This window comes from Pyrus communis, chromosome 15 (genome assembly GCF_963583255.1).
Source record: "Pyrus communis chromosome 15, drPyrComm1.1, whole genome shotgun sequence".
Taxonomy (NCBI): domain Eukaryota; kingdom Viridiplantae; phylum Streptophyta; class Magnoliopsida; order Rosales; family Rosaceae; genus Pyrus; species Pyrus communis.
Window position 1 is genome coordinate 333,541 of NC_084817.1, and position 26,908 is coordinate 360,448.

The 26,908-nt window shown below is 39.2% G+C and overlaps 6 protein-coding genes across 8 annotated transcripts; 5 read left to right on the forward strand and 1 right to left on the reverse strand.

Moving 5' to 3' along the window:
- Positions 1-1,040: 1,040 nt before the first annotated feature.
- On the forward strand, positions 1,041-2,500 carry LOC137717233 (dehydrin ERD14-like). Its single transcript, XM_068456529.1, has 2 exons — positions 1,041-1,459; positions 1,721-2,500. The coding sequence occupies exons 1-2, from the start codon at positions 1,139-1,141 to the stop codon at positions 2,225-2,227; spliced, it is 828 nt and encodes a 275-aa protein (XP_068312630.1). The 5' UTR covers positions 1,041-1,138; the 3' UTR covers positions 2,228-2,500.
- Positions 2,501-9,042: 6,542 nt separating this feature from the next.
- Positions 9,043-12,676, forward strand: LOC137716872 (neutral ceramidase 2-like). Its single transcript, XM_068456231.1, has 9 exons — positions 9,043-9,386; positions 9,560-9,768; positions 10,039-10,335; positions 10,407-10,671; positions 10,809-11,067; positions 11,203-11,328; positions 11,466-11,529; positions 11,816-11,985; positions 12,125-12,676. Exons 1-9 carry the CDS (start codon positions 9,043-9,045, stop codon positions 12,674-12,676), a joined length of 2,286 nt encoding a protein of 761 aa, XP_068312332.1.
- Positions 12,677-12,841: 165 nt separating this feature from the next.
- Positions 12,842-14,649, reverse strand: LOC137718019 (alcohol dehydrogenase-like 7). The gene is made up of 4 exons (XM_068457541.1): positions 14,536-14,649; positions 13,437-13,521; positions 13,051-13,217; positions 12,842-12,961 (listed from the first exon to the last, which is right to left on the reverse strand). Exons 1-4 carry the CDS (start codon positions 14,647-14,649, stop codon positions 12,842-12,844), a joined length of 486 nt encoding a protein of 161 aa, XP_068313642.1.
- LOC137718008 (ubiquitin-like domain-containing protein CIP73) lies at positions 14,555-21,595 on the forward strand. 3 transcript variants are annotated; one of them, XM_068457532.1, is made up of 18 exons: positions 14,555-14,749; positions 15,141-15,323; positions 15,517-15,634; positions 16,202-16,300; positions 16,409-16,524; positions 16,640-16,732; positions 16,940-17,119; positions 17,203-17,272; positions 17,335-17,489; positions 18,270-18,434; positions 18,526-18,597; positions 18,903-19,023; positions 19,122-19,388; positions 19,470-19,609; positions 19,718-19,909; positions 20,191-20,814; positions 20,960-21,115; positions 21,209-21,595. In XM_068457532.1, the coding sequence occupies exons 2-18, from the start codon at positions 15,195-15,197 to the stop codon at positions 21,278-21,280; spliced, it is 2,769 nt and encodes a 922-aa protein (XP_068313633.1). In that variant the 5' UTR covers positions 14,555-14,749; positions 15,141-15,194; the 3' UTR covers positions 21,281-21,595. The 3 variants fall into 3 exon arrangements, with proteins under 3 accessions (XP_068313633.1, XP_068313635.1, XP_068313634.1); XM_068457534.1 differs by having other exon boundaries at positions 19,518-19,609; XM_068457533.1 differs by having other exon boundaries at positions 16,640-16,723.
- A 241-nt stretch (positions 21,596-21,836) lies between these two features.
- LOC137718481 (cytoplasmic tRNA 2-thiolation protein 1) lies at positions 21,837-24,508 on the forward strand. Its single transcript, XM_068458039.1, has 10 exons — positions 21,837-22,101; positions 22,222-22,336; positions 22,477-22,619; positions 22,721-22,840; positions 23,179-23,291; positions 23,377-23,469; positions 23,586-23,626; positions 23,773-23,839; positions 23,980-24,091; positions 24,228-24,508. The coding sequence occupies exons 1-10, from the start codon at positions 21,997-21,999 to the stop codon at positions 24,390-24,392; spliced, it is 1,074 nt and encodes a 357-aa protein (XP_068314140.1). The 5' UTR covers positions 21,837-21,996; the 3' UTR covers positions 24,393-24,508.
- A 598-nt stretch (positions 24,509-25,106) lies between these two features.
- On the forward strand, positions 25,107-25,935 carry LOC137718482 (uncharacterized). Its single transcript, XM_068458040.1, has one exon. It carries the CDS (start codon positions 25,334-25,336, stop codon positions 25,658-25,660), a length of 327 nt encoding a protein of 108 aa, XP_068314141.1. The 5' UTR covers positions 25,107-25,333; the 3' UTR covers positions 25,661-25,935.
- Positions 25,936-26,908: the final 973 nt, after the last annotated feature.

Sequence of the window (26,908 nt, forward strand, 5' to 3'; positions counted from 1 at the left end):
AAAACTAATCGTATAATATACGATGAACAGTTAAAATGTAAGAATCCCTAAAATCCCTACCATTTAGATCCGGATGGGATCCTCATCCTATTCTATTGATTGAGTTTTGGGCTTAACTAAACCAAAATGATACGGCGCCCTGATGCGATATTTCGAGAAGTGCGGCAAGTGGTAAAAAGCAAGGGCCACAAAATAATGCTTGCCCTCTGTACTCTGTACCCCACCAACATGTAGCAAGATGATAACCGTTCATCACGCTGATGAATACTAAAATGGCCCACCATGATTAGTTCTCGTGCACCTACCAGTCACAAATCTCGAAAAACCCCTCCCTTTTTCCGACGACTGCCACGTGGGCCACTCCATCAAACCGACCTTCTCGCATTCATCCAAACAAAGCCGACACTCTGGGGTCCCGCAATTGCATCCCTTCACGTTCTTCTTACACGTTGCAGGCCCTTATTGGTCCATGCCCTCCTCCTTCGCATCTTTTCTACTTTCTTCTTTCGCCTTTCGACTGTTTGATTGATTTCCTTCCCATTCTTTGCTTTGCCAGCAGGGAGAGCACACTCGCCCCGCCTAACTGGCACATACACCATCCAGACACGTGTCGGCCATCCATGGCGAGTGGAAAGTTGTGCGGATGCCAATTCTCCTATCTCCTTTGTACCACGTCGGTCGGTTGCAATTGGAAAGAAGGGGAATGGCACAGCATTTTTGGTGTATCTTATCAAAAAGAAATATGGAATATTGAAAGAAGTAGGATTAGGTTTTGCCACTACTCACATTTATTTTATTAATGAATGCATTAGTTTATATAACGATATGCTATTTACACTTTTTTTTTTTTTTTTTCTCACATTTTTTTTAATTTTTTATCATTGAATTGAATGAATTAAAAAATATCCAATGATAAAAATTAATACGAAATGTGTGAAAAATAAAAAATGATGTGTGGATATCACATTCCCGTTTATATAATATATTTTAACTTAATCGCGTCATATGCGTGTGGTTGGATGCTATAAAAAGCTCACTCTCTGCATAAGCAAAGAACATCAAAGCAATATTTCATCTGCTCTCTTTACAAAATCATTATTCATTAAGTAGTAAGTTGTGATTTGATATTAAGAAAAGAATGGCGGAGGAGTACAACAAGAAGAGCGATGAACACGAGTACGAGAGGAAGACTGGGGATTACGAGGAGGGATCGGGTGCAGGCGAGACCAAGGATCGTGGGTTGTTTGATTTCTTGGGGAAGAAAGAGGCGGAGAAGCCAACTCCTTATCAGCAAGGGGATCAGGTGAACGTCGCTGAGTTTGATGAGAAAGTCAAGATCTCCGATCATCACGATCAGCATGCATCATCATACAACAAAGTAGAAAAGGAGGAGGACAAGGAGAAGAAGCACGAGACTCTCCTGCAGAAGCTTCACCGATCTGACAGCAGCTCTAGCTCTGTAAGTGTTCATAAATTGATTTTTTATTACAAGCGATTTACTTTAGGCTCATAAAAAAAAATAATCACTTCAAGATCTTCCAGCTGGCATTTCTTGGTTTGGCTTTATAGATGAGGGTTTTTCTGCATACGCCACGTGTAATCACGTAGTGTTCTTGTCGACTGTATCCCTTCACATAACATTTGTACTTTTTCTTCTTGATTTCCCTAACTTAAAATTTAGTTTGTCTAAACTGTTGGAAATAACTCTGAATATTTGCAGTCAAGTGATGAGGAGGAAGATGAAGAGAAGAAGAAGAAGAGGAAAGAAAAGAAGGGATTGACGGATAAGATCAAGGAGAAGATCTCCGGTGATGAGCACAAGGAAGAAGGCTATCACAAGGAGGAGGACACGGCTGTCCCGGTGGAGAAGGTGTATGAGGAGGAACATCATCATCAAGCTCCACCTCCGGTTGTTCATCACCACGAAGAGCCAACCGACTCCCCAACTGAGGAAAAGAAGGGTTTCCTCGAGAAGATCAAGGAAAAGCTACCTGGCCACAAGAAGACTGAGGAGGTTCCAGTTGGTGCTGCTTCGCACGAACAGCACAGTGACGACAAACATGCGGCGGAGCCACCGGTAGCAGCCTCTTATGAAGCTGGCGAAGAGCCCAAGGAAAAGAAGGGTATTTTGGAGAAGATCAAGGAAAAGCTTCCAGGATACCATTCCAAGACCGAGGAAGAACACAAGGACATCAAGGAGAAAGAGAAGGATACTCCTTCCTACTAATTAAGGGATTAAGAAAGAAAAAACACATACATAATCTTGTCTTGTGTTCGGAAAGAGTGGTTATGGTGGTGTCATTTGTGGCTTGTTATTTTTCCTTGTTTTTGTGATGGGTGGTTTATTTGCCGTTTTATTTTGAGAGAGACTGCGATCATTTACCAGGTTGTCTAGCGTTGCCGTTCTAAGGTTCTCTCTGTTTTGGAAGGACCTTTGATTTCTTTTGTATGTGACATAAACATTATTGTTGATTAGTAAGATATTTGTTGTTCCCTTGTATTCTCTTTGTGTGATATATATATATAAATATATAAAAGCATAAGCCTTTAGCATGCGTGCATTTATAAAAACTGGTCGATCATGATTGTAAATCCGATTATGAATGTTGAATACATTGACTATTTAAGAAGCAAATTAAGACATGTAAGAAAATGCCCAAGGAACCAACATTTCTCTGGACGATAACTTGGATCCATGTACCGTAGATTGTTGTACATGTGTGTAAGAGAAGAGTAACATGGAGTTGGAGTGATAAGTAGAGCAACATGTCAACATGCGTAGAGGTGGAAAAGAAGGGAGGCTTGACTGGTCGAGATAGGAATGTCAATGATCTCTCTTAATGTAATTAGACTTTTAACTTGTGATATTATAACAAAAGTAGCATGCTACTTAGTACTATAGTCTGGTGGTATTCTTCTTTATTTGAAAATGAGAGATTTTAGGTTCGAATCTCTTAGATAATGAATTTGATACTAAATTAAGGTTGTTTATTGTGTGGCTTAACCGAACTCTTCGTTCAAAATATCGATATACTAAAAAATAAAAAAGTAGTACAACTTATTTAATATTAATTTTAGTTTTTGATTTTTTGATTTTATATTTTCTTATCGAGAGCTTGTTCTAATCTTTCTATTTTTTTTCTGCCAAATAAGCAGATGTATAAAGATGAATGTTAACACAAAATGTGGAAGGGTTCAGTGCCCACTGAATCGATTCAATAACGTTACCACATTGACATTGTCAGCTTGTGGTGGGCCTGCCTGGAGGGACTTACTTGGATCTCACCAGCTGGAAAAATTATGGAGTGATACCGTATCACCACGTCAGCTGGAATACTTTCACTCGAAATCTGCCACATATACAATTTAGTTACAATTAAATTAAATATTCGAAGTTTTAACAGGAAATTTACGGTATTATTCATTTTAATGAAAAATTATATTTTTATACTAAAAAATCAAACATGATACTATTTATTTTATTTTTTATTTCATCCTTATTGTGAACATTTAAAATTTTCAAACCATTTTCATTAATTTTCGTTAAATATTTATTTTAATCTTACAAAATAATTTTTTTGAAAAAGGAAATTAAAAAAAAGGTCTGCAGCCATGGCTGCCGCTGTGGGCTTTCCCTTTCTTCTCCGACCTCTCTCTGCAATTCTCAATCAATATCAGAGTCGGAAAGAGTAATGGCAATTCTCAATCGATCAGACCCGTATTGATGGTTTTGTGGTTGTGCGACCCGTATTGCAATACGGCAATGAACTGGAAGGACCTGACCCTTTTCTCTAATTAGTTGTCCAAATTGATGGTTGTGCGGCGGCGGTGGGTCATGCAGGTGATGGTGGGGTGTTCCAGCACGACAGACGCAAGGTAGTGTTTGTGGTGCAGCGGGATGGTGTAGTGCAGGTTCTGGGAAATCGTGAAGCAGCAGGAGCGGTGGTGATGCGAGCGTGATGAAGGTCGAGTGCGGGTGCGGTTTCGAACAGGTCGTCTTTCTTCGACGAAATGTAGTGGTAGTTCCAACGAGTTCCCACGGTGTGGGTTCTTGGCAGACCCAACGATCTGGGTTCAACGTGACCCAACGTTGGTCACTGGTCAGGCAGTGGCTGTGGACGGGGTTGGGAATCATCGGGGAGGGAGGTGGTTATGGGATATTTTACTTTCTACATGTTTTTTTTTTTTTTTTTTTTTTAAATTTCATTTTTTATGTTAAAATAAGTATTAAGTCCAGCTGAATAACTATTGAACGTGCGTCAAATTTTGATTGGAAGTACTGTATGGTGATGCTGTAATACTGTACTATCTAATAATTTCTCCACCAGCTGTTTGCTTCTTTATTCCTACATCAATATGAAATTTGACAAAAATATGAGGAGATGACCGTTGAGAAAATGATGGATCGTGCACGCGTCTTAATATTGATAGTCCGTTTCTTACAACTAGTGAACTGATGCTTCATATTAATATAACATATATTTTTCAATAATTAACATGATTTACGTTTTAAAAAATTGAGAATACGTGACATCGTCTCATTTTGTTGGATTAATATTAGAGGACATGAATTAAGAAATCACTCGAAACTTGAAAGACCTCATCTGCAGATTTTTGTATAAAATTAATTGATTTCAATTATTATGATTTGGACGTCAACGACTCTGGAGACATTTCATCGATCAACTAATTATCTGTAGTTGAAGGCGAGCCAATTTGCCTATTTTTGAGGGGCAAAAACGAAAAAAGATAAAAGATAAAAAGAAAAGTGGACTGTGTGTCCCTCAAGCCCACAATCATATGGTGAATTGCGGGGCATCGACGTAAAGGGAGTTGTTGTGACAGAAAAGAAAGCTCTCGCAGATGCAACCATCCGGATCCAGAGGCATCCACACATTACATTCCTTGATCTGTAGTCTTAGGTCATGGTCATGATGAACTTTACTCCATTAGGCCCACACTCTGATGTCTCGATTTTATCCGTTTGTGAGTAAATTGACGACACTCATGATTCATGCTGATGATCAAACTCGATAATAAATATCATGCATGTCCATCGAGGAATAGATAAATTTGAACATATATAAGTAAGTTAAAGTAGTGTGTTATTATTTGCATTTAAATTTGTAAGATAAGATGGAGGGAAATCAAAGAAGAAATTTCACGGATGAATGGAAAATCAAAGAAACAATATTGATAATTACCAAAAGACTTCCTACGGCTAGAGTTGGGTACTGCATGGTTCTTTGAAGGTATATATCAAAAGATAAGGAAAAAGTTGTAAGTTTTGCTATTGGCCAATAGCTTATGGTTGAAATAAATTTTTATAAGGTCATCGCCATAGAGATTAGAGAGAGAGTGTGTGTGTGTTCAATGGGGCCATCACGCATATTGCTTTTACAAATACAAGCTTGCGTGCAACAAGGCGAGGCCCTTCAATAATTCACACAATCAACGATCCACATGAAATTTTAACAACCTTTTCATAAGATCTAACCTTGCTAACCCATTGGCGCAACTTCTGACCGAATAGACAGGGATTCTTTCTAAGTTTATAACTAGTTATTTACGTAAGTCTAGACGAATTCTGATAAGAGCCTAGACAAGTTGGTATTGCTTCTCTTGTCGCTCAATTGTTCAAATCGAAAGTTTGCCATATTTCGCGTATTTGATTTTCTCTTTACTTCGGTTGTTTAAAAATGAGTGGTGGCATATTTAAACTAACCTAAATAATAGATTAATTTAAACCAAATTAAATTCACAAGCGCACGAATCAATTGTAGTAATATATGCAAATACGAGGTCGATCCACATGGATTACTTTAACATCAATTTAACTAATTAATCACACTAAACTTACTTAAACAAACAAATGATAGATTGAATTATATAATTGATTAAAACTATAATTAACAAGAAAAATAAAAGACAATGAATTAAAGTAAACACATGACACAAGAAGAAATTAAGAAACAATGGAAGTCTAACGTTATGAATCCACCAACAACAATCCTATTTACTTTTCCTAGAGCCAACTACTATCCAATTACCATGCCAATATTAAAGGTTGTTATTTCTAAGGTATGAATTAATCCGTGGTCAGACATCAACCTTTGTATCTCTACATGATAAATATATCCTATTGGTTAGGCATACAGTTAAACACATAAAAACCCATTGAGTGTAGAAGAATCATGTCAACCAAGTAGGACTAGCTTGATATTGGTCATCCTTACTAGTTTGTCTACTCTTCTTAATCTTAATTCCAATAAACCTAATTGATATTGGTCATCCTCTTAGATTTATCTAACTATCTAGATGCAAAAATTCCTGAAGATGATCAATCGTTAGAAGCCCAAATCTAGAATAAATTACCCACAAAGATTAAGAATATAACATGGCATATAATTGGATAATAATCAACAAAATACTTCGCAAATATTCATGTCATGGCTTCATCATAAACCTTAGAAAATAACTTAGTTACACATAGAAATAAAAATAAAAGAAAGATAGAACTTGGAATCCATGGCAAAGCATGTTGTGATGGTATCTGGGATGTGGGGTGGATGGATCTTTTGAGAGAGCTTAGGGACCTTATTTATACTAGAAAAACCCTAAGGGGGCGTTTGTTGCGCCGGACTATCTCGGACTGGATTAGCTTCAAGGACTAAGCTGGACTGGCTTAGACTAGACTAAACTGGACTAACTTAATGAAGCGTTTGGTGCAGTATTGGACTAAGAAGCTGGATAATAACAAATTTTAATATTATATTATTTAATATATAAATTATTAATATTTTATTATGATCTTATCTTTTTCTTCATCTTTTCCTACCATTTCCGTCCCACTCTTTTCCTTTTCTCTCATCGTCCCACCCTCTCCCTCTTTTTTTCCTCTTAGACCTCTCAATTCATGTCTCTTTCTTATTCCTGGTCAAACTCCTTATTGATTCCAGTCTCTATTTCTCTGTCCTCCCTCCCTCTCTAGCTATGTGTTGTTCGAATGGAACCTCACGGCTCCAATTTTCCCGACGAGTTGCAGGTTTCCCGATGTGTTTTCCGGCCAACCCTCATTAAATTGGATGAAGTTAGCACCGCAAAAAAATTCATCACCATCTCTAGACCGATATCTTAGCTTTGAATGCTCGAATCTGTCATGGATTTGAAGAAGCTCAAACAGGCCGAGACTTCCAGGCCATTTTCCGGCCACATTCGATCACATTTTGGCATCGATTCAGGTAAAATCGTAATCTTGTCACTCCCAGCTTCAATTTGGTATATTTTATATGAAAGTTGGTTGTGAAATGGATTTGAAAGAGAGTCGGAAAGTTAATGATTGATCTAGGTGACCGGAGATGATGAGGAGTCTGTCGGGAGTGGTCGTTGAGCATGACGAGGACGAGAAAGAGAGCATAGTCTTAGCTAGTCCCATGGTTATTGGGGGGTCTCGCTAAGACCTCTTAATGAAGGGTTTTGTCCATGCTAGTCCCCTTTAGTCTCATTAATGTTAGTCCCAGCATGGAACAAACACAGTATTGGACTAATAGCTAGTCCAGTCCAGTCCAGTCCAACTTAGTGAGGGCAAACAAACGCTCCCTAAAAGGTCTGGGAGAAACTCTCCTAAAACAAAACAAACTCCTAAACAATTAATGACACAAACTAGGAAAGAATCTTTCTTGACTTGGAAAACACGTCATCTGTCTTGCACGCCAGTTTTGGGATCGATCTATCTTCTGGAAAATTATGTAAAAATATGAGAAACGTAGCTTTATCTCTTATCTTTCCAAGCATATATAGCACGCCACTAGGAAAAATCGGGAAAGCCTCCGAATCTTCATTCTCCCACAGCTGCGCAATTCTGACGGGAAAACAACTTATGCGGAATTGATTTGTAAAACTGGAATGAATGGCTCCATGGAAAATTATAAAATTTGGATACAACGATCTTCAGCCTCTTAGCTTCCTTCTCCAATTAGCCTTGCATCAAGACTCCTCCGGAAAGTCAAATTATCACCAAAAACGTCCTGAGTGCGCAGATTGGCTGAAACAAAGAAAATGAAAGTAATAAGGCTCTTTTATAATTAATTCCTTAACAAAACTTAAGGATAATTAATATGAAAATATGATAAATAATGCACCTATCAGCACGCCCGCAATAAAATTGACAAAACAGTACTAATTTTATCTTCGGCCTATCCTAGGCCTTGGTTGAAATTAGAGTAAAAAACTATTATTTGTGCACTTAAGTTTGAATGACTACTTTTTTGGTAGTGTGTATGAATTTAATTAGTTTAGATCATCATAATAATTGTAAAAAATAAAAAATCATAGAAAGATGAGTAGAGTGAATATTTTGAAGTGGCTATTAACAATTCTTAACAAGTTAATATTATGATCGAATATTACGGATTAATTTGTTGATGCATTCATGAGTCGTGGCATGACTTTACTTTCATGTGGCTTGCAGATTCATAAAAAACTTGTGTGCAAAACCAACAGGATATTATGATCAAGGGTAGTGCTATTCACATGTACATTTTTACATTCTATACATTCTTGTTAATTTTTTTCTCATTAATTTTTTTTCAATTTATTCGATTCAACGGTCGAAAATTGAGAGAAATGTGTGAGGTAAAAATAGAAGTGTGAATAGCAACACCCTATGACCAAAAACTCAGGAATAAATCCCTTTTGCGTCTGTGTGCGCATGCAAAGAGCATAAATATGTATAGTTGGCGGCACACGCAATGCCCGCAAATGTGGACAAGAGCAAACCTTGTCCATCGCTCTTGCATGCACGCGGCTGAGCAACCGAGAAAAGAGATTTTCTTGTTTTGCCAACTCAAACCCCAAAAGTTTTTTGTTTTAGGTTGAAACAAGCGATGGAAGCTAGTCATTAGCAGTCACTACATACTAAGAAACTCATAGTGCACCTATTAAAAAAAGGGACAAATTCTAAGTTATCGATAAATATATCGAGCTTAACACATATATATATACAACTTCATGCTAATCAACTTAGTTAATTTGCCATCAAACATGAAGACCAGAAGCAAAATTCCACAGCAGAACTCAACTCTTCTGTCACTTATTATTGTTAGCGTTTTACTTAGCTTCCCTGTTACAAGATCAGACGACAGTAGTAATGGGGAGTATTTGATTGGAGTGGGCAGCTTTGACATGACTGGCCCAGCGGCCGGGGTCAACATGATGGGTTATGCCAACATGGACCAGAATACCGCCGGTGTACATTTCCGGCTACGGGCAAGAACCTTCATCGTGGCCGAGAGTTCCCAAGGTCCAAGGTTCGCTTTTGTTAATCTTGATGCTGGAATGGCTTCGCAACTGGTTAACATTAAAGTTCTCGACAAACTCAAATCAAGGTATATAATTAATCAGTACTTTTTTTTATTTAACAAAGATGATATTCTAAATTAGTGTAATTTACGTAATGAAGATGCGGAATTAAGTGGAAGAAGGTCGACGCATTGTCCTAACCCCACATATGCATTAATTAATCAACACTATTTAATTAATGTGTGTCTTCAATTTGAAGGTTTGGAAACTTGTACACTGAAGACAATGTGGCGATTAGTGGGATTCACACGCACGCAGGACCAGGGGGTTATTTGCAGTACCTGGTTTACACTGTAACATCTTTGGGCTTTGTCCAACAATCCTTCGATGCCATCGTCAATGCAATTGTGCAGAGCATTGTTCTGGCTCATCACAACCTCAAGCCTGGTTCCATTTTCATCAACCAAGGTTAACTATGTTAGACGGAGTCAAGGTTAGCTATGTTAGACGGAGTCAAGTTTCCGATCACTCCGTCTAACAAGCTACCTGTCAAATTTCCTGTATCATTATCGTTGACTAGAGCAAATCTGCTCTTTAGTATGCATCCAAGTTCAAATCCTCCTCCCAACATTTTAGATTAATTTAAAGCGGAATATTTGTTGTATCAAAATTTCTCCCGATCACTTAACTACATAAGGTCTAACTGGCGCTTATTGACGGGATTTGAATACTTTGTAGGGGATGTGGTAAACGCGGGAATAAACAGGAGCCCGAGTGCTTATCTGCTAAACCCGGCAGAGGAGAGAGCACGGTACCCGAAAGATGTGGATACTCTGATGACTCTATTGAAGTTTGTGGATGGCGGAAACGGGAAGAGCATCGGAGCATTCAGCTGGTTTGCCACCCACGGAACCTCCATGAGCAAGGACAACAAGCTCATCAGTGGCGACAACAAAGGTGCCGCTGCCAGATTCTTTGAGGACTGGTTCACTACAACTAATACTAGTACTGGTGCCACGATATCATCTCCACCAGGTAATTATAGTTATCACCAGATCATGATCTTTAAACTACGTTCTGTAAATTAATTATGTTCATTGATGCAGATAGTAGCGTGGCAGCAGCGCTACTAAAGAAAGCGGAAAACATCAAAGCAACGGGAGGAAAGCCCTGCGGCAAAACAACCAGTCGCAAATTCAAGGTGAGGAAGAACGATGGCTCACTATTTGTGGGAGCTTTTTGCCAATCCAACGTGGGAGATGTGACTCCAAATGTGCTTGGAGCATTTTGCACCGATTCTGGAAAACCTTGCGACTTCACTCACTCCTCCTGTCATGGGAACAACCAACTCTGCCTCGGCCGTGGACCTGGGTACGCTCATAATGCTAACAAATCGTACTAACATGTTATCGATGCATTTCATAACAATACAATATCAGTACTCGGCCGCAATGTGCAAATCTGTAACATAGTGACTCTACTTTAATTCGTTAACCGCATGCTGATAGGTACCCGGATGAAATACAAAGCACGAAAATTATAGGGGAGAGGCAATTTCTAAAGGCGGCTGATCTATTCACGTCGGCTACAGAGCAGCTGACCGGGAAAATAGACTATCGCCATGTGTACCTAGATTTCACGAATATTGAGGTTGATTTAGAAGGAAACAAGAAAGTGAAAACATGCCCCGCAGGGCTTGGTCCGGGATTTGCCGCTGGGACTACAGATGGACCGGGTGTCTTCGGCTTCCAACAGGGTGATCAAAAGGTCAGCAGTATCTTCCACTTTTATTTTGGACTATTTTCTTCCTAACAGGTACACCTTCCTTCACCCTGGCATCCGTGTTATGTAAGTTGCTCTCCTAGACTCCTACTATCGGGCTAATTAATCATCTGTTTTCAGATCAATTCGACATGGAGAAGACTGAGGGATTCGCTAAAAAAACCCAGCCAATATCAAGTGAACTGCCAACAGCCCAAGGCAGTTCTGCTCAGCACTGGGGAAATGTTTGTACCTTATGCATGGGCGGTAAGACTCCTTACACAAAGCGATATGGGGAGAAAAAGGGGGGGGGGGGTGGAATTCAACACATTAAACACATTTGTAGCACGCTGTTCAGAGAAAATTCTCAAACTATTCTAATTAACCTTATGGTTCAAATGCAGCCTGCAATCGTTCCTATTCAAATGCTCAGGTTGGGGAAGCTGATCATACTTTCTGTCCCAGGAGGTTAGTCCTCTTTTACAATTCACAACTCATACCTATATCGATCGCATGCGCACTGACTAATTCTATACCAAAGCATAAAGGCAGCCTCATTCCAACACTACTGAGATTCGTTTACAACTTGCTGCGTAAATCAATCTAAAAACTAAAACCCTTCACAAGTGACATATACTATAATACCAACAGCCACCATGAGCACACACCATTCACAGGGTTTTGCGCTCATAAGGGCTGCTCTTGACAGCTGTACTAATGGATTTAACAAGCTCTAAGCTACCGATTCTTGCAGAATTCACCACAATGGCAGGTCGGCGGCTAAGGGAAGCAGTCAAGGAGACCCTTATAAGTAACAGCAATGGTGAATTTGATGAGGATACTCGCATTGTAATAGCAGGTCTTACTAATACTTACTCGCAATATATTGCAACTTTTGAGGAATACACACAACAACGATATGAGGTACATACTCAACCTATAAGCAAAATTTATTGTTTAACATGTTTGGCATGAGATTTACCTAAATAGATTCCTAGGGAAACAATTTCTTAACTTTGCAGTACTTAAATCTAGATTTTTCAATGCATCGTGCAATCTGCAGGCTGCTTCCACTCTCTATGGTCCTCACACATTATCAGCGTACATTCAAGAATTCAATAAATTAGCCAAAGCGATGGCAAAGGGAGACAAAGACCTTCCTAAAGGTCCCTTACCACCAGATCTTTCCTCTGTACAAATCAGACTAGGTGATCCTACAGGAGACTCACCTCCCCCAGGTACAAAATTTGGAGATATTAAAGAGGATGTCAGCTTACCAAAAAGTGGATCATTCCAAAAGGGAGATAGACCAACTGCCACATTTTGGAGCGCTAACCCAAGATATGACCTATTGACGGAAGGGACATATGCAGTGGTAGAGATGCTTCAAGGAAAACACTGGGTTCCTGTTTACGACGACGATGATTTCTCCCTGTTTTTCAAGTGGAATGTAGATACCAGTAGCTTATATGGCACAGCAACCATAGAATGGGAAATACCGACAGAAGCAAATTCAGGGGTGTACAGGCTAAGGCATTTTGGTTCAGCAAAGGAAACCAGGGACTCCCCCAACACCTACTTCACCGGCACATCTAGTGGATTTGCAGTGTCTTAAATATTTATCTAGGATTTTTCTTCCATGTGTATTCTTGTTACAGAAAATAAGAGGAAAAGGTAGCAAGGGATTCAAATAAGTACTTATTTAGAAACTGAAACCTTACATGCCTATTGATATCATAGAATAAATATAAATGCAAAGGCTGTTACTCGCAGAAGTAACTTAGTCTTTGCTCATATAGATTATACATCGAAGGCATTGCCCTTTAATGAGCAAATCGAAAGCTTTGTTGATGTCTTCAAACCTCACTTCATGTGTCAAAAACTCATCCAGTTGTAGTTCCTGATAGCATGAAAATCAAAAAAATTTAAAGGATATCCGGGTTCAGTAAGGCGAAAACAATTCAAGTAAAAAATTAAGTGCTAAATCACCTTGTCCATGTAACGATTGATGAGAGCAGGGATATCAGATTCAGGTTCGAGTCCTCCAAACAAGGATCCCATGAGGGTTTTGCCGCTGCGAAGGATATCATGAGAGGGAAGGCTCACCTCTGACCCTGGCTTGTCGCGACACCTACCATAACTGTCTCTCCCCAGCCCTGAAGTTCAAAAGAACGATAATATTTCAATGCGTAGTGCTGACAAATCATAGTTGTCTTGGTTCATCCTGATGGCTGATCAGTACGATGCAGAGCACATTCTTGTTTGGCCAGATTTTCAACAAAATTTATGGCAAGGCATGATAGTGAAGCCTTCGAATGCATGTGTGTGCGAGTGATAGGAGCGGTAAGGGGAGAAAGAGAAAACCCTTCGGATACAAGCGTAAGCTTCTTTCACCAACGATGCCAATCCATCACATTCGGAGCAATAATCTGCACCCTCGCCAGTCATCTCAATGGTCACCTGTTTACATGTGAAAAAAGGACTGGAAATGCTTAGTAGAATAATCAAGTCAACCAGAGGAAAATCAAGTTCTTCTAATAGGATCTAAATCAGTCATTTAAAAGTATTTCCCAAACTAAAAATTAAAAATCCGCTCTTTTTTTTTTAATTGAGATTTGTATAAAAAAATAAAAATATAATGATCATCAAACTGCCTTTAGATTACTGAAATAGGAAATTCAAACAAATATTATTAAGGCTAAGTGTGCAAATAGATTATTTGGGTTTTAATATTATTTCTCTTACTTATAAAATGTGAAAAATTACAGAGCGCCAATTTAGACGATCTCGACACAAATCGTAAAAATTACAATGCCACTATTTAAACATAGACAATATCAAATTATCAATGATGTACAACTAATTGTACATCTCCTTATTATAATCTTTGAGTCACTTGAGCCACAAACACCAAATTATCTTTTCTTGAAATTAAGTCAAATGTCTAAGGTCTTTCAAATTTGTTCACAAAAAGAAAGAGTTATCCCAAATTTAACTTACATTTGGAATTTGCCATTTCCTAAAATTAACCCCAAATGTGAGGAAGAAAGTTGAAGGCAAAAGAGGGGTTGGGGAATTCAGCTCAAATAAACACGATGGCAGATTGTCCGCCCTCTTGTTTGGGTGTCATTTTCATCCCTTTCTATTTGTGCGGTCACGATTAAATCACATCAACATTTTATATTCCTATTACTTTTTGTCTTATTATCTCTATAAAAAAATCAATATAAAATGTTGACGTGGTTTAATAACCACCGTACAAAATAGAAGAGGATAGAAAGAGCACCTAAGCAGGAAGGCAGACAATCTGTCTCCAATAAACACAAGCCAAAACAGTGTACAAGAAATTTTGTTTTTTTGTTTTTTTTTTAAATTAAAAAAGAAAAATTGTTTTCTTTAAGGTAATTTTAGGATTTAGCTTGCTATAAGGGGAAAAATAAAAAATAAAAAAAATAAAAATGTCGTATTACACACCCTTCGTTTAACAGGAACTGGAAGCTTCCCGAACATTCCCAAAGGGATTTTGTATTTGCTTTGAAGACCACCACCTACGTATCCATCGTAGTCATCGTTCTCAGCCGATTCCATCTAGGGCTTGCAGTTGCAGACACAGGGAAACCACCGGAACCGGACTTTCCACCGTTGTGCTTCGGCTTGCGATCGCAGTCGGGATTGAAACGACTCTCGGGTATGTAGATTTGCTTTTCGGAGATCATTTGTGTCCAAGTTTGTTTGTTGGAATTTGGAATTTGTATTCTCAGCATGACATATAGCCCGTGATATTCCGCAATTCGGCAATTCCCAAATCAATGAAATTTCGAGTCTTATAGGGTTTGACTGCAAAACCCTAAATATAAATACTTGGCGTTTTACTATATTGTTTGCACCTTCAGATTCAGCTCAGTGTAGCAATAGCATCCTCCAGGATTCTATTTTGTATTGCAAAATCTGACAATTTCTGCTACTGTTTTTTTTTTTTTTTTTCCTCCAAATTTGTTCTTCGCGTGAGGTTTCTGCAAATTATGTACTAGGAAGCTTGATCTTTGATGTTAACAGAAAAATGGTGTTTGATTCTACAGGCAGCTACTAAGGGTTGGAAACTTGAGGTTACTTTCTGAACCATTTCGCCTAGCATGGCAGATCAGCACTCCAATGAAGGCACCAGTTCCGGCACTGTTCCTGGGGCTGGTTCTGATTCAAATCTTGAGATCAATATCAAGACTTTAGACTCACAGATGTATAGTTTTCAAGTTGATAAAAATGTGAGTTCTAGTCTTTGGTCATGTCTTGCATTGCTTATATGGGTTTTAGTTTTGTTATTCTGCCGAATTAAACTGTGAACTAACTGCTAGGAACTAAATGGTTGTCCCCACCTTTATCATGAATATGATCCCTTCAGGATCTTGTTTATTTTTATACATTTTTGATATTTATATGTAAACATTTTTATTTCAGATGCGAGTTTCATTGTTCAAGGAAAAAATAGCTGATCAAACAGGTGTTCCAGTTGGTCAGCAGCGGCTGATTTTCAGGGGAAGAGTGTTAAAAGATGACCATCCTCTTTCTGAGTATCGTATCCTACCATTTCAAACATTTATTGTTTATGTTTGATGTATATAGGATTAACTGTGTATACAGAAGTGGATTTTGAGATTTATGACATTTCAGTAACTTCGCAGTAGTTGTCAATACAAGTATAGTGTACATATCTATATACGTGGGAGTATATGATTAACTTTCTTGGGGGTGATTGGGTGCTCTTTGGGCAATGCAATGTCTTGCTAACAAGCATAACTAGGTCTACAAGGGTTTTGGAGATTCTGGTGTGTGTAGTGTGTTCACACAGGCAGAATGCTTGAAATTTGAGTAACTGAATTGGATCTCTGCCTATCATCTGTCAGCTGGGTTGGTTAGTTTATTGTGTCATCACAATGCATATACTGACATACAAACCTCCTGTATGACAGATTAATTTAGGTATTACAATAATTATTGTTGATCCCACCACTTAGTTTCTATTGCTAAACCTTTGGGGAGTGCCTCATGATCAAATCCTTGTTGTTCCTGCAATTTGGTTGCCGTTGCACATCTTACCAATTATTGAATCAGTTTCAGCATATGATCCCTTAACCCGTTGTAGATTTGGAAAATGGGCACACATTGCACTTAGTTATAAGGCAGCCGTCCCAGCCACAACCTTCGTCGGGTACAAGTTCTGGCGAGGCACATGCAAATAGTGGTAAATAAGTAATTTGCTTTTGAGAAATGTTGGTACTTCCATTTCAGGTTCAGAGCAATTTGTTTTTGAGAAATGTTGGTATGTAAGCTTCTTGATGTAATTTGGCAGGAAATGATCCTAGTGGTGTTCCTCGTGGTCGCATTGGCCAGATATCACACAGTGTAGTTCTTGGGACGTTTAATGTTGGAGATCAAGGTGAAGGTGCTGTTCCTGATCTTAATCGGGTTCGTATTCGCTTCTTGTTATGTTAAAGTAATGGGATATATATATATATAAATGGGCAAGGAGCCTTAAATTGGTACTTCCGGAAGCACATTATGCTATATTCTTTATTGGTAGGTTATTGGCGCAGTTCTCAATTCTATTGGAATTGGCACCCAGGCTACAACTAATGGCACAGGCAACCCACAATTCACTACTTCGGTGAGCAATGTATGTTTCTTGAAATTACGACCGGATATGTCTAATGTTATAAGTATTTTTCTCGCTTGCAATTATGGTCCAGATAAATAAATTGGTCAAATTACTAGTTTCTCGAAAGTGCTATAATCTTGTAAACCCAAAGAAAATGTTGTAAGTGTTAATGGGCAAAGGTTCTTTAGGAAAAGAGTATAAATTTTTTGTATGGTTTTTCTACAGTTAAACACTCCTGGTCAGCCTCCTAATGGAAATGAAGCAGAAGGGTTGCATAATGTCAACCGAGGAGGACATCAAGCACAGTCTGGACAGGCATTTCCTACTCAACCATTCCAAACTTTTCCTCAGGCTGTGCAACCTCCTCATGCAGCTGCAGCATTTCCCATGCCTCCATCAAATATGGTATTGTTATGATATTTTGGGCATGTCTTAATCTTGAATTGGCTATGTATATGACATCTTAATGTTTTTTGTTTTCTGTTCAGCCAATTCCACACTCTTTGAATACTCTTTCGGAGTTTATGAACAGAATGGAGCAGGGATTATCGCAAAATGGTAACAAACCAACTATTCAGTAAGAAATAAGGATTAAGCTAACCTTTTCTTTTTCTATGTAGGTTATCAGCCAAATACATCTGCAACCAATACAGGAGAACCGCCTAGGGTGAACTTACCTTCCACTGCAGGGGGGATGCCAACACCTGAGGCATTGGGGATTGTTCTTCGTCATGCAGAGCGACTTCTCAGCGATCATGCTGTTTCTGCACTATCTGTGAGACTTCTAAATTTATCTTAACCTATTGATGTTGCTGTTTGTGCTACTTTTTTTTTTCTAGAAAAACTATCATGGCACCATACATATACAATGATCATTTTTCCTTGAATTAATTGTTAGTCTTGGACTTCGATAAGTTATGTACTTCTTATTTGGAGAAGAGGTCCTTTGCATTGTTTAACAATGCAGTTCTAAAATTTCATGTCTTCTATGATTAAGGGAATTCAAATTTGCCTTTTGATAAGGATACAAACTTTTTTGAGACTTGGATTATTAAAGTGTGTGCATAGCATAGTCACTCATGCAATTTTCACTGTAGTTATGACATTTTGGAGTGTTCCATATCCAATTCAATCCACGCAGCTGATCAGTTCAGTTTGGTGGATTGGATCCATAACAATAACTGATTCAATTTTGGTCGGCTTTAGATTTTGGAATCAGATCTAAACCAATCCAATGCTAATAGTGTTGGATAGGTTGGATAGGATTCATAGGATTAGATGATTGATCTGTTGTCATTATCTATCCAATAATTCCAATTTCAATAGATTCACGTGTAATATGAAGATTGAATCTATTGTCAAGTGGTTTGCTCATATCCTGTACCAAACATAATTCAGTCAAAGAAAGTTATTGTTTCCATAATTTCAACTTATGAACTCTCTTTTATTAAAATTGAAAGCTTTATCTTGGTAAAGATTCATGAACCAATTCATATTTCTTTACTGCTCTGTTAACTGATTATGTGTCTAATTTTAATTTGCTGCAACTTTGTAGCACATTGCAGGACGCTTGGAACAAGAGGGAGTGTCTCCTGATTCCTCTGTGAGAAGCCAAATTCAGACAGAATCTATACAATTAGGGCTTGCAATGCAACACTTAGGTTCTCTTCTTCTTGAGCTTGGCCGAACGATTTGGACGCTTCGTATGGGGCAGTCTCCTGTATGTTCTAGTTTGATCTCAATTTCTTTGTTTAAATCTGTGAATAATAGAATATAGTCGTTTATAATTGTTTTGGCCAAAAAATCTACAGGGAGAAGCTGTTGTGAATGCTGGGCCAGCAGTTTATATATCCCCAGCAGGGCCTAATCCCATAATGGTCCAGGTTCGTTGATGCATGTATTATGAATGTATACATAGTTTCACATATGGATTAAGCAAGACAGGCAAATGAAATTATATAAATTATTTATAGTGAATAAGTCCAGTGAAAAACTTATTATTGGGGACTAAATTTCATAGTCTAGTGGAGAAGCAAATATGGCCATTAGTTCAATAACTGTGGTCATTTAACACGGCATTTTATCTTTTTTTTTGGTATATCCATTTTTTGAGCTTTAGTTAATTTTGGTTTAAATATATTGATTTTTAGATGCCAACCAAGCCTAGTGAATAATGTTTTGTTTGCAGCCTTTCCCTCTTCAAACAAGCTCACTCTTTGGTGGTTCTGTACCTCAATCAAACCCTACGAGTTTTGGTCCTGTTGGGATTGGAAGTGCTCCAAGGAATGTAAACATCCATATACATGCTGGTAAGTAAAATTGATCGCCGACTTGAAGCCTGTACCTATTATGTATCATTGTAACGCTTTTTATCATCGTCCCTCACTTGCACAAATTGTTTCCGCAGTTGGTGCTAGGGGTAGTAATGGGGAGGGTATCCCCTCTGGTTCTAGGGATTCAGGTGGCCAGGTGCTGCCAGTGAGAAATGTAGTTGGTGCCAGTATTCCATCCTCCCAAACTGGTGTCGCAGTCTCCTCTGCATCGCAACCCGGTCCTGGTGGTTCTGTTTCACAGCCGCCTTCTGGCTCCTCGCTTTCCTCCATTGTTGATGAACTTAATTCACATATTAGAAATTTTGTTGGCAATGCACAACCAGATGACACAGCTCAATCAGGTACCTTGCTGTATGTGCTTTGGCTTCTGTGGATATAGAATGTCACTCTAGTTTTCCTAAGCTATTTTGTTCTGTAATCAGGTCAAGAGGTATCCACTGGTCCATCTGTTGACTCACGTAATTATGCAGGAAGTGAACGACCAAGTACTGGCTATGTGGATGTAGCTGGGCAGTCCAGTGTATCACTACCTGGTTGTACATCTGAAAGTGAAGGTCAGAAGGTATGTTTACACATTCTTGGAATACCCTTTATTTAGGTTATTTTGTTTATTCTTTGACTGATGTAATCCGAATCCCAACCCTAATGTGACAAAGTTCATAACTGTCAGGATTCAGCAAGTGGTAGTACATTGAAAAACGATTCAAGATCCCCAGCTGGGGGTCCTCTAAGCTCTTCAAGTGGCCAAAACACCGTGGTGAGAGAAGATGAGAAGGGAAGTGCTCCACAATCCAGTGAGAAGCAGGCTGAGGGTGCGAAAGCTGTTCCACTTGGTTTAGGACTTGGAGTTTTGGAGCGTAAGGTATAATATTTTTACATCAATTTCATTGCTTTCAAAAAGAAAATAAAAATTTACGAACCAAATTTATGCCCCACCGCGGGCTTGATATTTCAGCTGTTAATTAAAGTAGAAATCCATGGCCATATTATGATGGATGTGTAGTGCTTGGGGAAGCAATTAAGAGTGCAAGTACTACTGGTTTGTTTTCAGGCTCCTACATATAAAACAAAAAAATAAATAAATACATGCGGTCAACTTTCATTTAGGTTGTTACTGAAACTGTGTATCATTGATCCAATCAGAGACAAGCCAGGCAGCCAAAACCATCGACCAAGAATGGAGGTGGCGGAACAACTAGTGCTCCCATCAATCAGAATCAGCAAGTAATAGGTGGCCAGCAAGTTTTGCAATCCCTTGCGTCTCGTGGTTCTGCTGCAAGTAGGATGAACTTAAATGATGCACCTGAAAGACAAACGGCCCCTGCTGTTGGGCAGGTCAGAGATGGTAGAACATTGGGAGGGCAAGGTCCTATTGGCCAAGTTGATATGGGAAGCATGATGTCTCAGGTTCTGCAGAGTCCAGCTCTGAATGGTCTGTTGGCAGGTGTTTCAGACCAAACTGGAGTGGGTTCTCCCGATGTATTGAGGAATATGCTACAGAGCTTTACACAGAATCCACAGATGAGGAGTGCTGTCAATCAGATTGCCGAACAGGTTGACGGCCAAGATTTGGGAAACTTGTTTGGAGGAGGCCAAGGTGGGGGGATCGATATGTCCAGGATGTTCCAACAAATGATGCCCATTGTAACTCGTGCCCTTGGGGTTGGATCGCCCCCCGTCCGGCCATCCTCTGCTTTGTCTCCTGAATCTCATCCGCCCCACAATGAGCGAAGTCTCAGTAGAGATGATAATATCCCTAGTTCTGAGGTTTGTATAACTTGTCTATTCATCAAAGTCTTGTATAACATTTCACTTTTTTGGGACATGATATTTTCGTTTTGTGGCCATAAAGGGTTATGGTTTGTTTCTGAATTGATGTAACTTCTAATAGCTCTGTTTCTTCATGCTCTAGGTTAACCTCGAAGAAGTGGTTCAAAGAATCGAGAACCTGAATGCACCAGGGGAAGTTTTTCATGCTTTAGTTGAAAATTCGGTGCAGCTGTCTGGCAGAGGAAGCGGTTCTCAAGAACTTGTGGATGAGTTGTGCAGGGACGAGAGTCTCTCCGGCGTATGTGCTATATGCCTGTCGTTTGTGCGAGGTGCTAGTCTTGAGATTAATCCGTAGTGTATTTAAACAGTTCTCTCTCTTCGACTTTTGCAGGAATATGTTGAAATATTACGTAGGGACATACGGCGACGACTTGAGGGTGATTCGGGCAAGGACAAGTGCTAATACAGCCTTGCAGGCGGGCAGGTGTTGCTGTGGATCCTACATGCTACATGGTTTCCAGGGGAAGAGTCGTGGGTTTACTTGTGTTTTAGAGTTGCCATTTGAGATTTGTTTCACAGATTGATCAGAATGTCGATGTACAAATTAGGATTGGGGCTTTGATTTGCATTGCTTTGGATGTACCATTTGGTTCGTTGTTCGAACCAGTTTATAATTAATCGATTTCTATTGTAAACACAAAATCAGTTCTGAATCTGAGTTAATACAGATGAGCTCCCCTAAACTTTTATGATAATTGAATTACTAATTTTAATTTTTCTTGTGGATGTGATGTTTTGTTGACGTATAAAAGTTGTTTGTGCGCATTTGTTCATTTTATGTGATGAATTTAGTAAAGATTGTGACATAAATTGACGTGCATTTTTATTAAGAATTAAAAACCGAAAACATTTTCGGTCATTTTTAAAACATTTTCAAACCACCCTTAAGTTTTAGTTTTGATAACGATCAATACTAATAAGGATACTTTTGATAACGATCAATATTAAGGAATACTGTATCAAGGGGAAGGACGGCTTCGTAAATATGTGTAGTTTCCAAAATTGTGCGTGTGTTTTCGAAAGCAAAGAAAGAGAGGCGAGCAGAACAAAAACAATTAACTGGGAACATTCGTCATTGGTTCGCAGATCCTGAGCTTCGACCGAGTGTCGTCACGTTCAATGGAGTCGTCAGCCGACGGCAAGCAGAAGAAGGCGGGGGGCCGCCAGTGCTGCATCTGTCATGAGAGACGGGCCGCCCTCAAGAGACCCAAAACCCTAGAGCAGGTAATTTCTCCTACTGAGGTGTGATTTCCAATAAGCTGTTATGAGAGGCATAAACTCATAATCTGTATCTTGCGGTCGTAAAACCCTAGAATTGAATCGAATCGGTTATTGTCTGTGAAGATTTGCAGGGAGTGTTTCTACGAGGTGTTTGAGGAGGAGATTCATCATGTTATTGTCGAAAACCAGTTATTTAAGCCTGGTGAGCGCATTGCCCTCGGTGCCTCCGGCGGCAAAGGTAAACTAATCAATCAAGCTGTGCTTGGAGTGCTAGGGAGTGGTGATAAATTATAATGCCGTACTGGATTGTAAAAGTTATGTTATATGGTCCTTAAGTTCCTTCTGCTTATTGCCTTTTGTGTTATTTGCTGCCTTCAGATTCCACTGTCCTCGCTTACGTATTATCCGAATTGAATAGGCGCCACAATTACGGTCTGGATCTCTTCCTCTTGTCAGTGGATGAGGGCATTACTGGCTACAGGGACGATTCTCTTGAAACCGTCAAAAGAAATGAAATCCAGGTCAAGTGAATTTCGACTATGAATTTTCAGTCATGTTTAATGCCTTATGTTTCTCTACTTTTAAGCTTTAATTGACTCTCGTTCGAAATCTCTACCTTCAGTATGGTTTGCCGCTGAAAATAGTCTCGTACAAGGATTTGTATGGGTGGACCATGGATGAAATAGTAAAGATGATTGGTCTCAAGAACAATTGCACCTTCTGTGGTGTTTTTCGTCGTCAGGTATTTGGCTGTCTTGGAAATTGGTGTTTTCCCTTTTCTAGGCATCTTATATGTATGTATTTAGACATGACTTGGGCATTCAAATTTTTTTACAAAATATTATTTCCAAATCAACATGGTTATTGCACAGAAACTTATGGTGCTTGTTACTTAGTTATGAATGAGTAATTAAAGCACTAAAACTGGTCATTCAAACTTTCTGCTGATAACACCTACAAAGGCTGTCATTTGTGAGCTTTCTGTGTCTTTAAGCATGCAAGGCATGATCAAATTCTATTGGTTGGTGATAGATTACAAGGAACAATTCAACTTAATGGATATATCTATTTACTTCTCAGGCCCTCGATCGTGGTGCTGCACTGTTGAAGGTAGACAAGCTTGCTACTGGACATAATGCAGATGATATTGCTGAAACAGTTCTGTTGAACATTTTACGAGGTGACATTGCAAGGTAATGCTTGTTCATATTTCATTAATGTTCTTTTTTTTCCCCTTAAGTTTGCAAAGTGAACTGAGTTGCTGGTTTTATTTTGTAGATTAAGTAGATGCACTTCAATTGTCACTGGTGAAGACGGGCCAATTCCAAGATGCAAACCTTTTAAATACACCTATGAGAAGGAGATTGTTATATATCCTTGCTGCTGAATTATTCAATACTGATTTTTTTTTTCCTTTTTCTTTCATCACTGTTATTCATCTTAATGCTGAGTTGGAATTGTTTGCAAAGCCTTAACTAATTTTGCACGTATGCATATTTCAAGAGGCTGGACTACTTCTCCACTGAATGTAATTTATCTTTCCTTTAGGCTCTTAAATAGTTCTCTCAAGTCTTCCTCGGTTATTTTCCCATCGCTCAACCACCCTTGCCACTATATTTCTATGTTTAATGCTTTTACAATTAGATCTCAGAAGACATTTTTGTCAAATTGCAGGCATTTATTCACCCAATGCGTATCGTGGTTTTGCTCGTGAGTTCATCAAAGATTTAGAAAGAATCAGGTGAGTGCCTTGCTGAGAGAATGTTTCGCTGGTTGGCGTTGTAGTTGTCACAAATTTTTTTTATTTTATTATATTACATCTTCAGTATGCACATTCTGTACTCCTAGTTTGACATTTTACTGGACTTCTTTCAACTGAAGACCCAGGGCTATACTTGATATCATCAAATCTGGGGAGAATTTCAGAATTTCAACTTCAACAAAGATGCCAGAACAGGGGACTTGTGAACGGTGCGGTTACATTTCCAGTCAGGTAAGTTTGTTACTAGTTTCACCCTGCGATACGTGACATGTGGTTGAGATATCCGATTAATGTTAGACTCCTTTGCTTTCGTTACTTGGGTAGAGTTTGGTTAGAGAATCTGAACATTTGTTGCTTTATTGTGCAGAAATGGTGCAAGGCCTGTGTTTTGCTTGAGGGGCTGAATAAGGGTTTGCCAAAGCTGGGAATTGGCCGGACTCGAGGACTTAATAACGATGACATGAAGGATGCTAAGGAAAGAAATGGAACAAAAAGTATCGAAAACAAGCAATGTGGAAGTTTGGATTTCTGATTAAACCTGCAGGCTATACAGTATAAAATCATGATCGACAGTAATAATAAAGCTAGGTTGGGATATTTTTTGCAACACTTGTAATGGTTTGGTTTTAGCGGGTAATTACTTGTTTACGTTTCCTCATCTGTAGCTTAGTTAGCACTCCTAATACGATTAAATTGTGTAATTTCCAATTTTGTCACAAGATAAAATCAGCTGCCTCACCACACCAGGCTCACCTTTTGGAGAGATTTCTTTGTGTGCCGGAAATACAGTCCGGTGCATCAAATGTAAAATACAATTGTTCAAAATTAAAAAAAAAAAATTCTATCCAATGGTATTATTACAGTTGGTATATCGGCCATGTTTTCGTCGTATTGAAAAATTTCTTCACCTTTTGATCTCTTTCACATTATTTTAATGTAAAGGAAACTACACATGTTATTTTGTGGGACAGGATCCTCTCCGGAACATATCTGTCCGGATCCTCCGGATCAAGCCACAAAACCCAGTTTCGTAAGCCTCACACTGATCTCCACCTGAAAATCAGAAACCCAGGATCGGAGAAGCTTTGCGGCGACCTTCACAAAACCAAATATTGGAGAAGTCGTTAACGTTGGATTCGAACTGCTGGGGGACAAAGCAGTATCGAAATTTTGGGGTGGCAGGCTTCTTGTGGGGGGCTCGCTTTTTCTACTTCAGACGGCGACGATGGTGGGGATTTGGGGGAGGAAGGTGGAGATCCTGTGAGGCTTACGAAACTGGGTTTTTTGACTTGATCCGGAGGATCGGGACAGATATGTTCCGGAGAGGATCCTGTCCCTTATTTTGTCCTACAAACGACACATATTTTTATGTCGTAAGAAATACATGTTTAAACCTCATTTTCATATGGGACTCTCGTCAGTTCGTTACACTTGCGCAGCGGCAGCGCTCTGTGTAACAGAGTTTCCGTCGTCATGGCATCATCAGCACCACCAAGCTCCTCCGCGGGCGTCCAGAACTCAAAGAAATCGTTGGGGCTCATAGCAAATGCTGTGAAGCGCAAGGACAGCTTCATCCAGTTCTTCGCAATGACTGGAATTCTGCTGCTGAGCGTCAGATCGCTGGGCCAGAAGTACCGCCTCCACAATCTTCAGGAGGACACGACGGCTCTCAAGGAGGAGCAGGAAGCCCTAGCCGAGCGCACGAGGAACATCAAGCGGGACCTCCTCCACGAGGCCTCTCTCGAACCCACTGGTCTCTTCGCTTCCAGGCTTCGCCTTCTCTTTGGAGAACGAGAGTGATCGCACTGTGAGTTCAGGTTCTGAGGATTCCTTCTCTTTATTGTTACTCTATGTAGCTATTCGATACGAAATACATTTGATAAGTTGGATGCTCAATTTTAGTGGCTTCGCGATTAATAATTGTTGTGGACCTACCTAGGGTTTTTGTGTGAGAGTTGGGGTTTAGGATTCTGAAGCAGAATGCATGCTGTTTTGTGTTCTACTTTCGATCAATTGCTAATTTGAATGTGACAAGGAATTAATATTTCAAATAACTTGTTGAACACTCTGCTCAATTTGTGTTTTGTTGATTGTAAGTGAATGGGGGATTTGTATCGTTTGCTTAGATTTCTTGCATTTGGTCCTTGGTTATAGGTTTTAACATTGAAATTTGACCGACTGTTGGTCGAGAAAGTGTTGGTGGTGTCAGTTCTCACTGCTCAGCTTAAAGTATGATTTTAGGTCGGGTACTATACGAATTCAATTCAAGTAAACAAGATTTAGTGGTTTGCTTGGATGCGGAGCTTGTGATTCAAACGTTCTATTGGTTCTGATCCTGTGATGGATTTCGCTTGTCATCTGTTTTCTGAAGTTTTGGCAGATTCTGATCCTGTGATGAATTTAGCATGTTAACCGTTCTCAAAATTTCTAGGTAAAGTTAAGGGTTGTCTGTTTTGGTTATGAAACATCTTGTGCAGATGAATCAAGCGCTTAAAAATCTGTTTCAGTTTCATGTTTCCTTATAATGCTCAAGTAGACAGCGGATCTTGTGTTATGTTTTGGTTCGTTTCTGTGTCTGGATATTTGAGGGTTGATGTGTTGGACAACCTGCATCTAGTTCTGCATCACTACCATCACACTACACTCTGAACATCTCTAATTGAGTTAAACTTCTACTACCGGTTTCGTACCCGTCCTATCTTTCTCCTCTCGTGGCCTATGCTTTTCTGCCCCAATTCATAGAATTTCTATCATGTTCAAGCTTGTGTTGCCATATCATTGATTTGTGTGCATACGCACACATTTGCTTCTGCACCTTTGAAGCTGGTACTTCATTCTTTAATCTCATCGGCAAACAAGCAAAAGGATGGAAGAATTAAAAGTTATTCTAATGGGTTCATGGCTTTTCTCATTAAACTTTGTGTGTTGAATGTTTGGTGTGAGCGAATAAATTGTTAGCCTATGTATTCAACAATTCAGGTTGGAATACACCTTGGGTCCTTGCCTGTAAGCAGGTGTTCCTTCTTGTAGACGATTTAGATATGTGGT

Bases quoted from the DNA above. Each gene is read 5' to 3' on its own strand.
- LOC137717233 (XM_068456529.1), top strand. From the start codon at position 1,139: ATGGCGGAGGAGTACAACAAGAAGAGCGATGAACACGAGTACGAGAGG. The intron at 1,460-1,720 runs GTAAGTGTTCAT...GAATATTTGCAG, and splicing joins CTGACAGCAGCTCTAGCTCT to TCAAGTGATGAGGAGGAAGA.
- LOC137716872 (XM_068456231.1), top strand. From the start codon at position 9,043: ATGAAGACCAGAAGCAAAATTCCACAGCAGAACTCAACTCTTCTGTCA. The intron at 9,769-10,038 runs GTTAACTATGTT...AATACTTTGTAG, and splicing joins TTCCATTTTCATCAACCAAG to GGGATGTGGTAAACGCGGGA. The intron at 10,336-10,406 runs GTAATTATAGTT...TCATTGATGCAG, and splicing joins CACGATATCATCTCCACCAG to ATAGTAGCGTGGCAGCAGCG.
- LOC137718019 (XM_068457541.1), bottom strand. From the start codon at position 14,649: ATGGAATCGGCTGAGAACGATGACTACGATGGATACGTAGGTGGTGGT. The intron at 13,218-13,436 runs GTATCCGAAGGG...TTTGAACTTCAG, and splicing joins GGTGAAAGAAGCTTACGCTT to GGCTGGGGAGAGACAGTTAT. The intron at 12,962-13,050 runs GTGATTTAGCAC...TCATGCTATCAG, and splicing joins TCAATCGTTACATGGACAAG to GAACTACAACTGGATGAGTT.
- LOC137718008 (XM_068457532.1), top strand. From the start codon at position 15,195: ATGGCAGATCAGCACTCCAATGAAGGCACCAGTTCCGGCACTGTTCCT. The intron at 15,324-15,516 runs GTGAGTTCTAGT...TTTTTATTTCAG, and splicing joins GTTTTCAAGTTGATAAAAAT to ATGCGAGTTTCATTGTTCAA. The intron at 17,490-18,269 runs GTGAGACTTCTA...GCAACTTTGTAG, and splicing joins ATGCTGTTTCTGCACTATCT to CACATTGCAGGACGCTTGGA.
- LOC137718481 (XM_068458039.1), top strand. From the start codon at position 21,997: ATGGAGTCGTCAGCCGACGGCAAGCAGAAGAAGGCGGGGGGCCGCCAG. The intron at 23,470-23,585 runs ATATCCTTGCTG...CTAATTTTGCAC, and splicing joins TATGAGAAGGAGATTGTTAT to GTATGCATATTTCAAGAGGC. The intron at 23,627-23,772 runs GTAATTTATCTT...GTCAAATTGCAG, and splicing joins GGACTACTTCTCCACTGAAT to GCATTTATTCACCCAATGCG.
- LOC137718482 (XM_068458040.1), top strand. From the start codon at position 25,334: ATGGCATCATCAGCACCACCAAGCTCCTCCGCGGGCGTCCAGAACTCA.